We start from the raw sequence: 16,294 nt of genomic DNA on the forward strand, positions 1-16,294 counted from the left end.
TCTTATTTTATTCAAATTTCAAATTCCTTTTTGCACATTTTTCTTCATCTTATTTTCTTCTCTTGCATATAAAGTGTGAATGCAAGTACATATACATCCAATTTTCTATTGCATATAATGTATCCAGTGATACTTGTGATTTTATTTGGATATATTTGCATTGAATACTTTTACTGCATAATTTCATTGAGATAAACGTAGATCCTTTTGTGTGGGATTGTTTGGTATGAAATCCTTTTTTGGTTTTTGTTACTGATAGGCAATCAAGAAAATATTCCTTCCCTTTTTCTAAAATGTCTGTCATTTTACAACCTCTAGTGATAGGTTTCTTTTTTTTTGCCTCTCTCCCTCTCTCTTTCTCTCTCTCTCTCTCTCTGTCTCTGTCTCTCTGTCTCTCTCTCCCTCTCTTTCTCCCTCTCCCTCCCCCCCTCTCATTTTCTCATTTATTTGTTTGAGAGGAGATAATACTAGGGTTTGAACTGAGGGCTTTGTGCTTGGGAGGCAGGTACTCTACAACTTGAGCTGTGCCCTGTCTTTTTTTTCCATAGTTGTTTTTCAAGTAGGGCTTTATATTTATATCCCAGCTAACCTGGACCAAAGTCCTTCTATTTTATGCTTCCTTTATAGGGGATGACAAGCATGTGACACCATGCCCATCATTTTACTGATTGAGATGGGAGTCTTGCAACATTTTGATCCTCCCAAACACTTTCCAAGTTACTGGACCATAGACATGAGTCACCTAGCCCACCCAGCTTTGTATTCTTATATAAATAACTGTAACTCGTGTAAGATTTTCAACAAGGGCTTGCCCTTGTTTTTTTTTTATTATTTACCCAATAAATAAAATTAAAAGTAAGGATTTAGCTGGGTACTGATTGTTCATGCTTGTAATCCTAGCTACTTAGAAGGCTAACCTGGAAGGTCATGGTTCAAAGCCAGTTCAGCAAAAGTCTGGAAGATTCCATCTCCAATTAACTGGCAGAATGCCAGACTGGAGACATGCTCAGAACACCATCAGTGAGGAAGAGAGCTGAGCAAGACTATGAGGCTTCATCACTCTCCACTTCCCCAAATAAAAAGTGATGTGGATGTGGCTCAAAAAGCACAAGGCCATGAGTTCAAACTCTAGTATCACCAAGAAAGCAGGAGAAGCAAATATTATTAGTTGGCTGTGTCCATCTTTATATATGTATATGTTCATATTTTATCTCAATATTGATACAAAACATAATTAGAATTGCTTTCTAATCTCACTTTTCTTGTGGCCAATGGCAGGCATTAAAACAAAACTGTTCTAAAAGACAAGACATGCTTTTTATAATACCTTATGAATTTTAGGAGGTAATTTATTGAGAGCTTCTATAAAGTATATGAATAGAATAAAACTTTCACTATGCTTTTAAAAAAGCCTATAATGGACACAGTTTTTTTATCCCCAAAATCTTTTTATTTTAATTCATTTTTTGGTCATGTGGTACTAAGGAATTGAACCTAGGGCCTCTTGCATGCTAGGCAAGCACAATACCATTAAGCCACATTCCTAGCTACCCCTTAAGATCTTTTAAAAAATTTTTTATGTTTTTAAATTGTTTTTGCCGGTCCTGGGGCTTGAACTCAGAGCCTGAGCACTGTCCCTGGCTTCTTTTTGCTCAAGGCTAGCAGTCTACCACTTGTGCCACTTCTGGCTTTTTCTATATATGTGGTGCTGAGGAATCGAATCCAGGGCTTCATGTATACGAGGCGAGTACTTTACCTCTAGGCCATATTCCCAGCCCTCATCAAAGTCTTAAAAGTACACTTTTAACAAGTTCTCTGGGTAATGCTGGAAGTTATATGCTTGAGTCATGGTTCTGGACTGGCTATTACTATGTGGTATAGTCATGTCACTGAGAGTGACAAGTGGATAGATGTAGAAAATGGAATACAGCAAAGATGACAATGTGGTATTTATAGGTGAAGGCATAAAACAGTGTTGTAGGAGACTACTTATACATCAGTAAGTTATTCTAATAAAGTGTTTGTATTTTTAATCAATTATAAAATTTAATTTGACATTCTACTAGACACTTTATATACGGTCTTTACACAGTCTTTCTCAGATATACCCACAGTTATATGGCTTGTATAAAATAGCAGATAGAGAAGAGAAGCAAAATTTGCCTCAGAATTGTTTGTGACATCACATGTTACTATGATCAGTAGTAGGCCCAGTTTTTGTATGTGTTGGTTATGGCTTTCCTCTTAAGTTATTTTGTTATATAAGTGTTTCTAAGAGAATTAACAGGACCAAAAAACTCTATTCCTTTTCTGGAAAGAAAATTTGGATGGATGAAAAGCTAAGTATTATTTTTCGTTTTCCTCTTCTCTTCTTTTGTTTGTTTGTAAAGGGCCAAACTGACATCGGATGCAGAGAAGGAGTCCGTAATGATGTTTGGCCGGAACCTGCGGCAGCTCCTTTTAACAAGTCCGGTTCCAGGGCGCACCTTGATGGGAGTAGATCCAGGTTACAAACATGGCTGCAAAATAGCCATAATTTCTCCTACTAGTAAGTTGTCTTTTATACAGTTGTATACTAGTAAGTTGTTTTTTATACAGTGGTTGTTTGTTTGGTCATAAGTTTGCTTTATAGATTTCATGAGGATTTGGAAATAATTTTGATTTTTGAGGCGTATATGTTTTCTCACAGGGATAGCAGAATCAGATAGTTGTATTCATATTTCTCTTATTTATGACCAAATCTCTAAACATACGACAGTTTATCCCCTTCGTGTGTCTCAGTGAATATCTTGAGAATTAACTATGCTCACATTTGAACTTTGTCCCATCAACTAAAGATATTTCATTGATTTTCCCAGTTGATATTTTTTTCTGTACCCTTTATACTCCATTTCGACATTTCTGTGTTCCCATTTGAGGACATTTTCTTTTTGCCTAACAAAGTTAACTTTTAATGTTTGTTTAAAAAATTATTTGTTATTATAAAGGTGATGTACCAAAGGGGTTACAGTTACGTAAGTCAGGTAAAGAAAGTGCATTTCTTTTTGGACACTCAACCGTTCCCTCACTCTTTCCTAGTTTTCCCTTCCCATTCCCGTCTACAAGATGTGTAGTTCATTTTCAACAGTGTCTACTGAGTACCACTGCTGCATTTGTTTACCCTTTGTTGCTCCATTTCTTTGCTCCCCCTTACACTCCCAAAGACAGATGAACAAAAAATAAAAAAAACGACAATAATGTGGGTTTTATAATGAAAAATAGTCTCAGTTTTAGTTTGCCTGAAAAGTCCTTTGTCTTTACTTTGAACTTTTTTTTGGTAGGAGGGTTGAGAGTGCTGGTCCTGGGGCTTGAACTCAGGGCCTGGGCACTTTTTGAGTTTCTTTAGCTCAAGGCTAGTGCTCTACCACTTGGGCCACAATTTCACTTCTTGCCTTTTTTTGTGGGGGTAGTTTATTGGAGATAAAAGTGTCACAGACTTTCTTGCCTTGGCTGGCTTTGAACTGTGCTCCTGAGATCTCAGCCTGAGTAGCTAGGATTACAGGTGTGAGCTATTGGTATCTAGCTGAAGAATATTTTTTGCTGGCTACACATTGGTTAATGGTAGTTACTGAAAGATATCATCCCATTTTTTAAAATCTTTTTCCATTACATTTTGTTGAGAAGTTAGCTAAAAGTCTTGTTTCCTTAGAAAGTAATGTAAATTGTTTTTCCTTGTGTAGCTGCTATGGTTTTATTCCTTTGTGATTTTCTGAAAATTTTGTATGATGTACTTAAGTGTGCCAGTGTGATGTGTGTGTTTGCATGAGATCCTGAGCTTTTAGACCAACTGTATCTGTTTTCCAGTTACCATACACACACAGACACACACACACACACACACACACACACACACACAATTTTTCAGTTTCTCCTCTTCTATTTTCTTTAGTTTTATTTTCTATTGGTTGTTAAATTTAACCCTGGACTGGGATGTAGCTCAGTTGTAAAGCACTTACCCAGCAAGTGCAACATCCTGTTCCAAATAAGAAATGACAAAACAAAAATACAGCTAAAAATTTATTAGCCTTCTAATCAGGTATATATTTGTTATTAAATCCATCTTTCCAGTTCTTTTTTAGTTTTTAGGATTTCCATTTGATTCAAATTAAAAACAGTACAGTTTACCAGTGAACTTCTTTAATTTCTGATATTTTTAAATTTTATGTCATGTTTCTCAGAATATTTACTGCTACTTTCATTCTTTGTCTTAGGTTAGGTTTCCATTTTATTTCTGAAATAGCTCATAACAGCTTTTATTGTTCCAACTTAGTATATGTGTTGCAGAGTTGAGCACTATAAATTTTCCATATCAAATTAATTGTTGAGTTATTTGATTTTTGAGATTTTCTAATTCTAATGTTCTTTTTTTTTTTTTTAAAAGGTTGTTCTCATTAGCTTTTGTTTTGTGAGCACGTCCTTCTATAAGGACATACTTGTCTCTTTTTTTGTTGGTTGTGGGGCGTTAACTCAGGGCCTGAGTATTTTTCCTGAGCTCTTTTGCTCAAGGACAGTGCTCTACCACTTTGAGCCACAGCTCTACTTCCAGTTTTCTAGTGGTTAATTTGAGATAACAATCTTATGAACTTTCTTGCCCAGGCTGGCTTTGAACCACAATCCTCAGATCTCAGCCTCCTGAGTAGCTATGATTACAGGAGTGAGCCACCAGTGCCCAGCTCTGTACTAGTCTTTTAAAATTTCATATTGTAGGGCTGGGGATATGGCCTAGTGGCAAGAGTGCTTGCCTCGTATACATGAGGCCCTGGGTTCAATTCCCCAGCACCACATATACAGAAAATGGCCAGAAGGGGTGCTGTGGCTCAAGTGGCAGAGTGCTAGCCTTGAGCAAAAAGAAGCCAGGGACAGTGCTCAGGCCCTGAGTCCAAGCCCCAGGACTGGCCCCCCCCCTAAAAAAAATTCATATTGTAAACAATTTTGAGCCAGTTATGGTGGCCATTCAGGTGGCAGAGATTGGGAGGACTAGGTTTGAGGCAAAATGTTCTCGAGATCCCCATCTCACCCAGTAGCTAGGCATGGTGGCAACTGCCTGTCATACCAGTTACAGCAGGACACAAAATAGAATGATGTGACTCAGTCTGGCCTGAGTAACAAGCTAAAACCTATTTCAAAAATTGACAGAGCAAAAATTGTTGGAAGTAATTTTACATAAAATTAGTTTTCCTGAAGTGTTAGGAAGAGAGCTTAGATTAGTATGTGTCCCCCCACTCCTCACCCTTCCACTCCTGGGGCTTAGACCCAGGGCCTGAGCACTGCCTTTGTCTTCATTTCTTTCAAGGCTAATACTCTACCACTTGAGCCACAGTGCCATTTCTGGCCTTTTCTGTTTATGTGATTCTGAGGAATCGAACACAGGGCTTTGTGCATGCTAGGCAAGCACTCTACTGCTAAGCCACATTCCCAGCCCCTAAGCAAAGTTTTGTAGCTGTGCATCTCCCGAACTTTTAGTTCTCCTTTTCTCCAAAATTGTGAAACAAAAAATCATTAAAAAAAATCACACAATTCTGGATAAGTGAAAGAATCTTAAACTTCTGCAATTTTGCTTCTCTGTTGCTTTCTCCCTTTTTTATCTGAGCTCTTTTTTTTCCTTTGCACACATCTTTACTTGATCAGCTTGGATGTGATTCCCAAGTCAGCTTTGCAAGGGGTTTACTTGATTCAGAGGGGTTGAAGTTATCCAGAATTTTTTTTTCAGAAGTTTTCGGTCAACCTTTTTATAAAATGTCTTCCAGTTCCAGCTCCTATCCTCAAACTGGTTTCTAAGGATGTCATATAACTGTAATTTTTTATTGTCTTACTGTGATAAATTATATACACAGATATATATATGTATATATAGGTATATATTTTTAACTGTCAAATTACACTTTGTCAGATAACATTCTTCCTGGTATATTGAGAGATAATAGAATGTTGTATTGCCTGTAGAATAGTTTTTTTTTTTTTTTTTTTGGCCAGTCCTGGGCCTTGGACTCAGGGCCTGAGCACTGTCCCTGGCTTCTTCCCGCTCAAGGCTAGCACTCTGCCACTTGAGCCACAGCGCCGCTTCTGGCCGTTTTTCTGTGTATGTGGTGCTGGGGAATCGAACCTACGGCCTCGTGTATCCGAGGCAGGCACTCTTGCCACTAGGCTATATCCCCAGCCCTGTAGAATAGTTTTTGAGAAACTTAAGAGAATACATATCCTCATTCTATTCATAAGAATTTTTTAGGAATGTATCCATTTTATCATTTAATCTGAATCAATATATAATTATAATAGTCTTTCTTTTTTTTTTTTTGAATCCTATTTTTGTCTTGCTATGTAGCATAGGCTGGTTTCAAGCTTGTGATCTTCCTTACCCTTCCTACTGCTAGGGATTACTGGCATATTCTGCCGTGTGTGTTTTTCAAATTTTTTTCCTCTTTTGCAGTTTCGGGGCTTGAACTCTGGGCCTGGGCACTGTCGCTGAGCTCTTTTGCTCAAGGCTAGTGCTCTACCATTTTGAGCCACAGTGCCACTTCAGGTTTTTAACTGATTAATTGGAGATAAGAGTCTCATGGGAACTTTTGTGCTAGTGTGGCTTTAAACCGTTATCCTCAGATCTCAGCCTCCTGAGTAGTTAAGATTACAGGTGTGAGCCACCAGTGCCTGGCTTCTGATTCTTTTTAATTTGCTTTCTATCTCTAGTTATATAGTCTCTTTTCATTCCTAATGTAATTTTTAAATGTCTTTTAGTCTTTTTCTTGAGTATTGTTAAAAGTAAATATTTATTTTTTTTTACTTTAAATTTTAGTATCTTCACCTGGAAAGAAGAAAATATCAGAATAGTGTCTGATCTATTATGAATGTTAAATATATGTTTGCTTTTACTATTGTTAGCATTAAGTATTATCAACAACCATTCTCTTTTAAGTATAATGGCATATTACCTAGTTAATGGGTGGTTTACATAGAAAAAAAGTTCTTGTACTTTGAAAATAGCAGTATTGGGGAGCACAGGAATGCAGGAAGGGTGAACAAATGTAGTCATAGTCTATGTACATTATATAAATAACATTAACTATATAACTTGAGGGCAGGGACAGGAGGGGAAAATTAGGGAAGAACAAAGGAAAGGGTGACATTGGCCAAGAAGCATCGTATTCATATTCTTAAGGAATTGCAACCTCTTTATACATCTATTTAATAATAACTTACAAAAAGATAATAGCACTATTTAAATGTGTCCTTAGAGAGAATCTGATATAGAGACTGTAGATGATTCAGACTGCATGTTAAAAGATGGACAAATTCTACTGGGCAAAGTGGCTTAAACCTGTAATTCTGGGAGACAAAGATAGGAGGTGAAGTTTGAGGTCAGCCTGTGCATAAAATTTCATGAGACTTCATCTCAACCAATGGCCTGGCACAGTGATGATTGCTTGTTATTATAAACTATAGGGGAAGCACAATGGCTAGGGGTGGTGACACATAGGTTTCATCTCAGTGACAAAGGGAAGGGCAAACAGGAAAGTTACAGTCTAATAAGCCTGCTTGAGTATGAAGTCAGATCCTATATTGAAAATAACCAACACAAAGGACTGATGGAGTGGTTCAAGAGGTAGATACCTGTTCAGCAAGTACAAAGCCCTGAACTTACTCCCCAGTAATACCAAATAAAGACATTTAGGTCTCCTTTTCTTTTGTAGATGGCTTTGTCAAATATTATTAACTTATATTTTATAATTTCTTACAGAAAGCTTAATTTTCACCCCCCCCCTTTTTTTTTTTAAAGGTCAGATACTTCATACTGATGTGGTTTACTTGCATTGTGGACAAGGCTTCCGAGAAGCAGAGAAAATAAAGAGACTTTTGCTGAATTTCAAGTATGGAAATAAGTAATCTTTTGAGTACTTAAGTGGCTCATCTAATCAGAGATACCTTTGGAGCCCCTAATTTGGAGGGAGGGATTAAGAGGAGTTCCTTCATGGGAGAGAAGGAACCACTGTAGGTCAGTGCTGGGCAAATTGCCAGAGAACTCTACATAATGAATATGGAGAAGTGCTGCTCCCTTCCTGAACCCCTTCACAATGGAGGCAGTAACTAGGCAGATTAGCCTTTAGTTCTTCTGTCTTGATGTCTCCCTAATTCTCTTCTTTCCTCCTTCACTGGTAGTAGTGAGAAGCCTTAGAAGTTAACAATATATTATTTGAATCAATCCTAGTGTCCTTGTTAGGAATTAGAGTATTTCTTAGTTTATTTATATTTATTTTGGGTCCTTAAAGATCAAAAGAAAGCTACCTGATTGTTGTTAAGATTATATGACAGTAGACCATTTCTCCCTCCTCTGCTTCTAAATGCAAGGCAGTATCTTTTATTCTCCATTGCTAGAGAGGTTTCATGACCATGTGAGAGAATAAACATGGTATAAGATAGTGTTTGTACATTCTGCACACTTTCTGTGGTTGAGTTCAGAGTATGCCTTGAACTCAGCCAGTTTCTCATTCTCTTTCTCCCTTGAAGTTGCAGCACTGTGGTGATTGGAAACGGAACTGCCTGCCGGGAAACTGAAGCTTACTTTGCTGACTTGATAATGAAAAACTACTTTGCACCACTGGATGTTGTTTACTGGTAAGGATGTTAGGAATGCTTGTTTTCTTTGAAAGTCTTTTGAAAGTTCCTTTTGTAATAAATTCTCCCTTTTAAGACAGATGTCTTCCATGTCATCCTTTGGTAGTCATAAGAATTTTGCAGGAGCTATTAGAACAAGAAAGTGGTCCAGAAACCAGCTAGTTGCATGGGATTTTCTAGAATGTATTTGGTAGATAGATACCTTTAGTGAACTATTTATGAATAAGTAGGATGGCATAGTAGTCTAGCAGCCATAGACTAGATAACCTTCTCCCAAGGTTTTGAGCCTATGAATCATTGCCCTTCAGAATTAGAATCCAAGGTAAATATTACTAGTTAAAAAAATATTTTTTATGTTCCATTCTCATTTGTTTCCTGGTTACAAATTCTCATTTCATACAGATTTGCAGATAACTTGGGAATGACTGTGGATTAGCATTCCTAGTTTCCTAGGCCTGCCTTTGGAATAGTAATATTCTACTTTCATTCACCACTGTTTTTCTCCTTTTCCTTTGAACTTCACTTCGATCTGTTCCAACTTACAGTGCACAAATAAGTCCCAAAGGATTTAGTTCTAGGAGAGAGGATCCTGACAGGATCAATGAAATAAAACAAAACCAAAAAGTAAAACCTAGGAAGAATTATAGAACTTAAAAAAATTGTTATTATAAAGGTTATGTACAAAGTTAAGTAAGTCAGGTATAGAGAAGATTCGTTTTTGGACAGTATCACCCCCTCCCTCATTGTCTCCCAGATTTTCCCTCTTGTCCCACCCACAAGTTGTATAGTCAATTTTCAACGTAATTTCTAGTGAGTACCACTGCCTCATTTGTTTACCCTTCATCTTTCCTTTTCTGTGTCCTCCTTTACCTTCTCAAAGACAGATAAACAATAAAATAACAAAAAGGAAACAAAAACAAATAAAAAATCCTCTTGTTTTCATATCCTAGGGTTCATTTTGATAAATATTATTTCATATGATCAGAGACATATAGGCATTGAGCCTTTGTGTTTCTCCCCGAAGAATATCCTCCTTTGGTCTCGTTGTGTGTGAATGAGTAGAATCCTGTATAACTTTATGTCCCAGTGCATTTTAGATCTCGATTTTGCATATGAGAAGAAAACATGTGCTGTTTGTCTTTCTGAGCTTGGCTTACTTAACATGATTTGTTGTAGGTCCATCCATTTCCCTGCAAATGACATAATATTTTTCTTTGTAATGGCTCTGTAAAATTCTGTATAGGTACCACATTTTTGAGTACCTAGATGAGATCCACTCATCTATTGTAGGACATTTGGGTTGTTTCCATAATGCAGCTATTGTGAATAGTGCATGTGTCTTTCTATTTTATTCTTGAAAATTTATAATTCCAATTCTTTTATTTAAATCTATTATTTAAGTTTTAGAGACAAATTTTAAATTCCAGTTAGTTTGCATCTTTGGATATTCTAGCTTTGTCAAATTTAATATTATTAAGCCAGTCTTACCTCTTTAACCATATACAGCCTTGAATTGTATAATCTCTGTGCTAATTCTAAGTATCTGAAATCCTTATAAGTTTTTCTGTTCTCTGTTGTAATTGCTGGTCCTGCTTTTTGGTGCTTTGTTACTTTTTCTGTTCAGTTTTTATTATAAGCTCCTGATTTTTGTGAGACTTTTTTTTGGTGGGAATTCATTGAGGCTTGGATTGATTGCAAGTTGCTTCAAAGAGGATTTGCATATGCCTTTGCCAGGCTCCTGCAGATACTACCAGTTTGGGATCACTTAAATTAAATTATTGGCTTGAATTTTTTTCTGACCACCCATGTAGTGTGAATTTAGACTGCAAACTGGAGAGATGGCTGTGGTTCCATATGCTCATCAATGATTCTGCCCACATAAGCTTGAGACACAGTTTGAGATGGTCCATTTTCATTGTGCTCTTCTGGTGGTAGGATGTAGTGAGTTTATTTCTATTTTGCTCTTATACCAACATGTTAACCCTTTGGTATTTCATCTTGTTATGTGTAAGGATAACTGGAAAACAATTTCTCAATAGCATCTACCTCAGGTGGACACTGGAGTTAGTCTTCTCTTTACTGGAAGAAGTCTGTGAAACTCTGGAAAGCCATGAAGCTAGCAAATGAAATCAGTTCCATTTAGCATATGACCTTAGCTCACAGCATCAGAAATGAAGCTTTCCATATCTCATTTTTTTTTAGCTTCATTATTTCTCTCTTGGCAACTCATGCTTTTAAGAAGCTGTATTACAGTTATAATTTTTAGTTCCAAAGTAATATATTAACCCAGGTTAGATAATATGTTATATTTGGGAAACATAGGTCAGTACTTGGTTTTGTATTTAAAATTTTCTTTGAAGTTAAAAGATGAAGGTCAACTCACTGAAAATTTGAAGAGGATGATTTTTTTTTTTCACTATCATGGTAACTGGGCACCATTTAAAAAAAGTAATTAGCCTCTCAGTCACCAATTGGAAAGAAAACATTCATAAGTAGCAGCATTATAAACAGCTTGTAAAAAATACAGACACTACTATAAAGCAGGTACAAGGTATTTTACATTCACATAACTAAAAGGTATTATTTGAGACTCGAAGATGATTTTTAAAAATCATTTTAGTTTATACTTTTAAGATTTACTTCTTTCCATGTTTCCTCAAGTTTATGCTTTTTGAAATGAAATGTCTATATAACTTTTATTTCATCCTGTTTTCCAGTCTCAAGCTATATGCTTGAGATGATAGACACATAGAGTTGTTTACAGCTATGAGATGACAAGGATCTTATGAGCTTTTCAACCCAGGTTGTTCAAGACCCATGATCCTACCAATCTCAGCCTCCCAAGTACCTAGGATTATAATGAATTAAAAAAAAAATCATCCCAGTACCTTATTAAGCTATATTTGAATAAGCTCACATTCATTTGTGGCTGAATCATGGACAGGGTTCAGACCTTTTCAACCTCTTAGTCATAAGAACAGTGTCTGAATAGCAGAAATATTTTCTCTGGTACAATAATCAGGGTTCCAAACATTATATGTAGATCTGTGTGACTCTGGGAAACTTGTGCTCCACTTACGGAAGCTTGCTCATGGAATGATTAGTTTCCTCTCTTTCCCTCTTTGTTCTTGTCCTTCCTTCCCTTCTCCTGCCCTCCTTCCTAACCCAATAGCTGAATTTTCTGATCCCTTCAAGTTCAGGCCTGAGATTTGAGGAAAATTAGGAAAAGAAATATACTGTTAGGAAATTGGAACAGTTATACTTGGGATAGGACCTGATTTTTCATGGACTGTTTGGAGGAACCTACCTACCTTCTTTCTCCTTTCCTCCTTACCTCCCTTCCTCCCTTCTTCCCTCCCTCCCTTCCTCTCTTCCTCCCTCCCTCTCTCCCTCCCTCCCTTCCCTCCCTCCCTCTCTTCCTTTTTTTGTGGTCTTGGGGATTAAACTCAGGGCCTTGCACTTATTAGGCATATGCACTCCTGGCATGGACAACCTGGACCACAAACTTCCTACTTAAACATCTCACATAGCAGTGTGCCACTGCTTCCAATTATTGGTTGTGATTGATGGGGTTGCACCAACTTTTTGCCCAGTTGATCTCAAATCACAGTTCTGATCGCTGCCTCTCAAATAGCTAGGATTATAAGTGTGAATCACCATGCTTTTTGTAAAGATTTTCTTTTTTTTTTTTTTATATTGTATTCCCTATGCTAGGAAGCTATGACACCAAATGTTCTCTTAGGCAGTCTAATTGTAGCTCTCCTTCTCTAGACCTGGTCTTAACTCTGTTACACAGGCCTCTTGAGTGAAATCTCTTTTTAACACCTACTACATACCTTTGCCATCTCTCAAAGTGGGGCGTTAGTGTGTTTATGTAGGGTCAGACTATGAGTACAGCTCAGTCTCCATTTTAATTTTCTTTCTCCCTGTCTCCAATGCTTTTGATCTGTTTTTTCTTTTTTTTGAACAGGCTTTAGAAATTTATTTTGGAACCTTTGTAGTATGAATCGGTTAATTAGGATTACCTAAGCGAATCATTGACATAAATAAGTGGTCCAGGTATTTTTTATTATTTAGAATAATTAAAAAAAGAAAGAAACAAAGTCACTGACCTCTAGAGGTTCTTAAGTTAGCAGAATGCTAGCTTTATTTTAATTATATATTTTTTAGCTTTAACCAGTTGTACAAGTTACCATTCAATGAATCAGTTTATATGTACAACGCATCTGATCAATGCCACCCCTTTCATCATTTTCCCCCGTCCCTCCTGTTTCTTCTCCATCTTACTCTTTGCTCTTTATTTTCTTCTTATGCTTTCAGAAGAGGTCTTGCTGCCCATTTCTTTTTTTTTCTTTTTACTATATGTTTTTTTTTCTTATTTATTGTCAAAGTGATGTACAGAGAGGTTATAGTTTCATACGTTAGGCCTTGGGTACATTTCTTGTACTGTTTGTTACCTCCTCCCTCATTCCCCCTTCCCCCCTCCCCCTTTCCCTGTCCCCCCATGAGTTGTTCAGTTGGTTTACACCAAATTGTTTTGCAAGTATTGCTTTTGTAGTCGTTAGTCTTTTTGTCCTTTGTCTCTCGATTTTGATATTCCCTTTCACTTTCCTAGTTCTAATACCAGTATATACAGTTTCCAATGTACTCAGATAAGATACAGTGATAGTGTGGGTACAACCACAGGAAGGGGATACAAGAGGATCAGCAACAATAGAAGCTACGGTTTGACATGGCATGTTGAAAGTATTTACAACAGTGATATAACAGTCGTTTCTATAACATGGAGTTCATTTCACTTAGCATTATCTTGTGCATTCATAAGGGCATATCTTGCTACCCATTTCTTTAAGCCATTTTTTTTTTTTCCTCTCCATACTTGGGAATGTAGTTGAAGCTCAAGCCAATGAAACTCTTCTGGCATGTCATGTGATGAATGGGATACTTTCCACCAAGAATTGTTCCGGTACAGCAGAAACATTATGATGCCCAGTCATCCTTTTTCTAAAGTCATTTTCTTTTCTTCTTTTTTTTTTTTTTTTGCCAGTCCTGGGGCTTGGACTCAGGGCCTGAGCACTGTCCCTGGCTTCTTCTTGCTCAAGGCTAGCACTCTGCCACTTGAGCCACAGTGCCACTTCTGGCCATTTTCTGTATATGTGGTGCTGGGGAATCGAACCCAGGGCCTCATGTATTCGAGGCAAGCACTCTTGCCACTAGGCCATATCCCCAGCCCCCTAAAGTCATTTTCTTAACTTTTTAACTCCCTCCTGTCACATCCCCCAAACACCACTCACTTTATAGGACAAAGATAGGTGATTATTCCCTTATCTTTTGTCCGGGGGTTCATCCTCAAACAGACATTCCATTATATGTGCTTTAATACAGTCAGCAAAATATCAATTAGCACCTAAAATGGTGTGGCAGGCATAGCCCTTTGCTGTAGGAATGAACCTAGTGAACCAAGTAGCTGCCATCTAAAAGCTTTTGTTGCAGTGGGGAAAGTGTGATAAAGAGACAAATGTGCATATTTATATATTCTGTGAATAGTGACAATTGTATGAATTTTAGATAGATTCAGGGGTAACAAATCTTCTCTTTTGATTACAGGAAATTCTGTTTGTGTGCTATAATATATATGTCTACCCAAACTGAAGTAAAATGTGCTGGACTTCTTTCTTTACTCATTTGTCCAATGTACCTAGACTTACGTCCTCATCCTCATTTTACCATGTCATATGAGATTTCTAGACCCTGTTTTTTTTTTTTTTTTTGGCCAGTCCTGGGCCTTGGAATCATGGCCTGAGCACTGTCCCTGACTTCTTTTTTGCTCAAGGCTAGCACTCTGCCACTTGAGCCACAGCGCCACTTCTGGCCGTTTTCTATATATGTGGTGCTGGGGAATCGAACCCAGGGCTTCATGTATACAAGGCAAGTACTCTTGCCACTAGGCCATATTCCCAGCCCTCTAGACCCTTTTTTTGAGGGGATCAGTTGTGGACCTTTAACTCAGGGGTCTGGGCTCAGTCATTGAGCTTTTTTACTAAAGACTAATGCTCTACCACTTTGAGCCACAGTTCTCCTTCCAGTTTTCTGGTAGTTAATTGGAGATAAGTCTCATGAACTTTCCTGCCCTGGCTGCATTTGAACCACAACCTTTAGACCTCTCAGCCTCCTGAGTAGCTAGGAATCCAGATGTGAGCCACAATTGCCCAGCAGAGACTTCTATTTTTCAAAGTGTAGGTTGCAACTCTTACAAAAGATGGAATCAATTAAGTGGATCTCAAACAGCATTTTTAAAAATGTTGAACAGAAAACAGAATATATCTTATGTAGTAGCCTGCTACATAAAAAATATGGGTCTCTGCATGGCACTGCTGGCTCATACCTATAGTCCTAGCTACTCAGGAGTCTAGCTCTCTTCAGAGACTCTTATAGGCCAATCTTCTCTCTTTTTATAAAGCTTACAAACTTTCCAAAGGTTATAAGGTTACTTAATTTCATGCAGCAATGTTTTAATTTGTCTAATCATCCTCAACTATGGCAAACAAACCTTACATCACAGCCCAGTAAAATGTATATATATGCAGCCCAACAACCAACTATGATAACAGGTGGCTCACCTGTAATCCTAGCTGCTCAGGAGGCTGAAATCTGAGGATGTTAGTTTGAAGTCAGCCTGGGCAAGAAAGTCTATGAAACTCTTCTCTCTGGTAAATCACCAGAAAGCTGGAAGTGGAGCTGTGGCTCAAGTCGTAGAGTGCCAGCCTTGAGCTGAAAAAGCTAAGGGACAAGTTCAAGTCATAGTACCAGCTCACATGCACACACACACACACACACACACACACACACACACACACTACAGTCTCTAATGAGAAGGTGGGAGGGTCTTAGAAATATAAATCATACTGTATTATAAAATTGTAAATGCTATGTGTGTATATGTACGTATATGTACTTGTATGTATATGTGTTGGTCTCAGTGCTTGAATTCAGGGTCCAATCATTGTCCTTGAGCTTTCCTTTTTTCCCTCAAGGCTTGTGCTCTGCCACTTGAACCACAGCTTTACTTCTGGCTTTTTGGTGGATAATTGGAGGTAAGAGTCTTAGGAATGTTCCTGCCTAAACTGGCTTGGAACCACAATCCTCAGATCTCAATCTGAGTTGGTGGGATTACAGATGTGAGCCACTAGTGCCTAGCTACAACTGCCCTTAATGAAAACAAATAGGACAATAGTTTATTGAACACATTGAACTATGTAAACTAGACATCTACTATCAAAATCATGAACCACAGTCCTTTCCATATTTTTTGGAAAAGATTAAATTAATGAATAGTATTTTCACAGTTACGCTTATTCATGTCAAAGAAAACTTTGGAAATATTTTGGTTATTAACACATGGTAAAGTTTTGCTGTAATTTTATTGTAAGAAAAAAGGCTTTTAGCAAGTCACTTCAAAGATTCAGTCTGAGTAACAAATTTATGGAAAGAGGTGGTAAAATGATTACAGTAAAAAATAAAAAAATGTTTAGCTGATTTTGTAGAGCAAATCTTATGTCCATTAAAGTATATAAAAATTATTTGAACATTTTCTTAAGACATTAATTTTTTAATAGAAGATTACAAATTTTCTTTGCCACTATGTTTG

General features: G+C 37.3%; 1 protein-coding gene across 3 annotated transcripts in view; it reads left to right on the plus strand.

Moving 5' to 3' along the window:
• Srbd1 (S1 RNA binding domain 1) overlaps positions 1-16,294 on the plus strand; it is a 180,671-nt gene that overhangs the window by 39,836 nt on the left and 124,541 nt on the right. For all 3 annotated transcript variants that reach the window (XM_048353000.1, XM_048352999.1, XM_048353001.1), the window contains exons 12-14: positions 2,391-2,548; positions 7,811-7,901; positions 8,539-8,646. In XM_048353000.1, coding sequence (XP_048208957.1) covers positions 2,391-2,548; positions 7,811-7,901; positions 8,539-8,646 — 357 coding nt within the window. The remainder of the gene's footprint in view (positions 1-2,390; positions 2,549-7,810; positions 7,902-8,538; positions 8,647-16,294) is intronic.

The sequence above is a fragment of the Perognathus longimembris genome, chromosome 8 (assembly GCF_023159225.1).
Source record: "Perognathus longimembris pacificus isolate PPM17 chromosome 8, ASM2315922v1, whole genome shotgun sequence".
NCBI classification, from domain to species: Eukaryota; Metazoa; Chordata; class Mammalia; order Rodentia; family Heteromyidae; genus Perognathus; species Perognathus longimembris.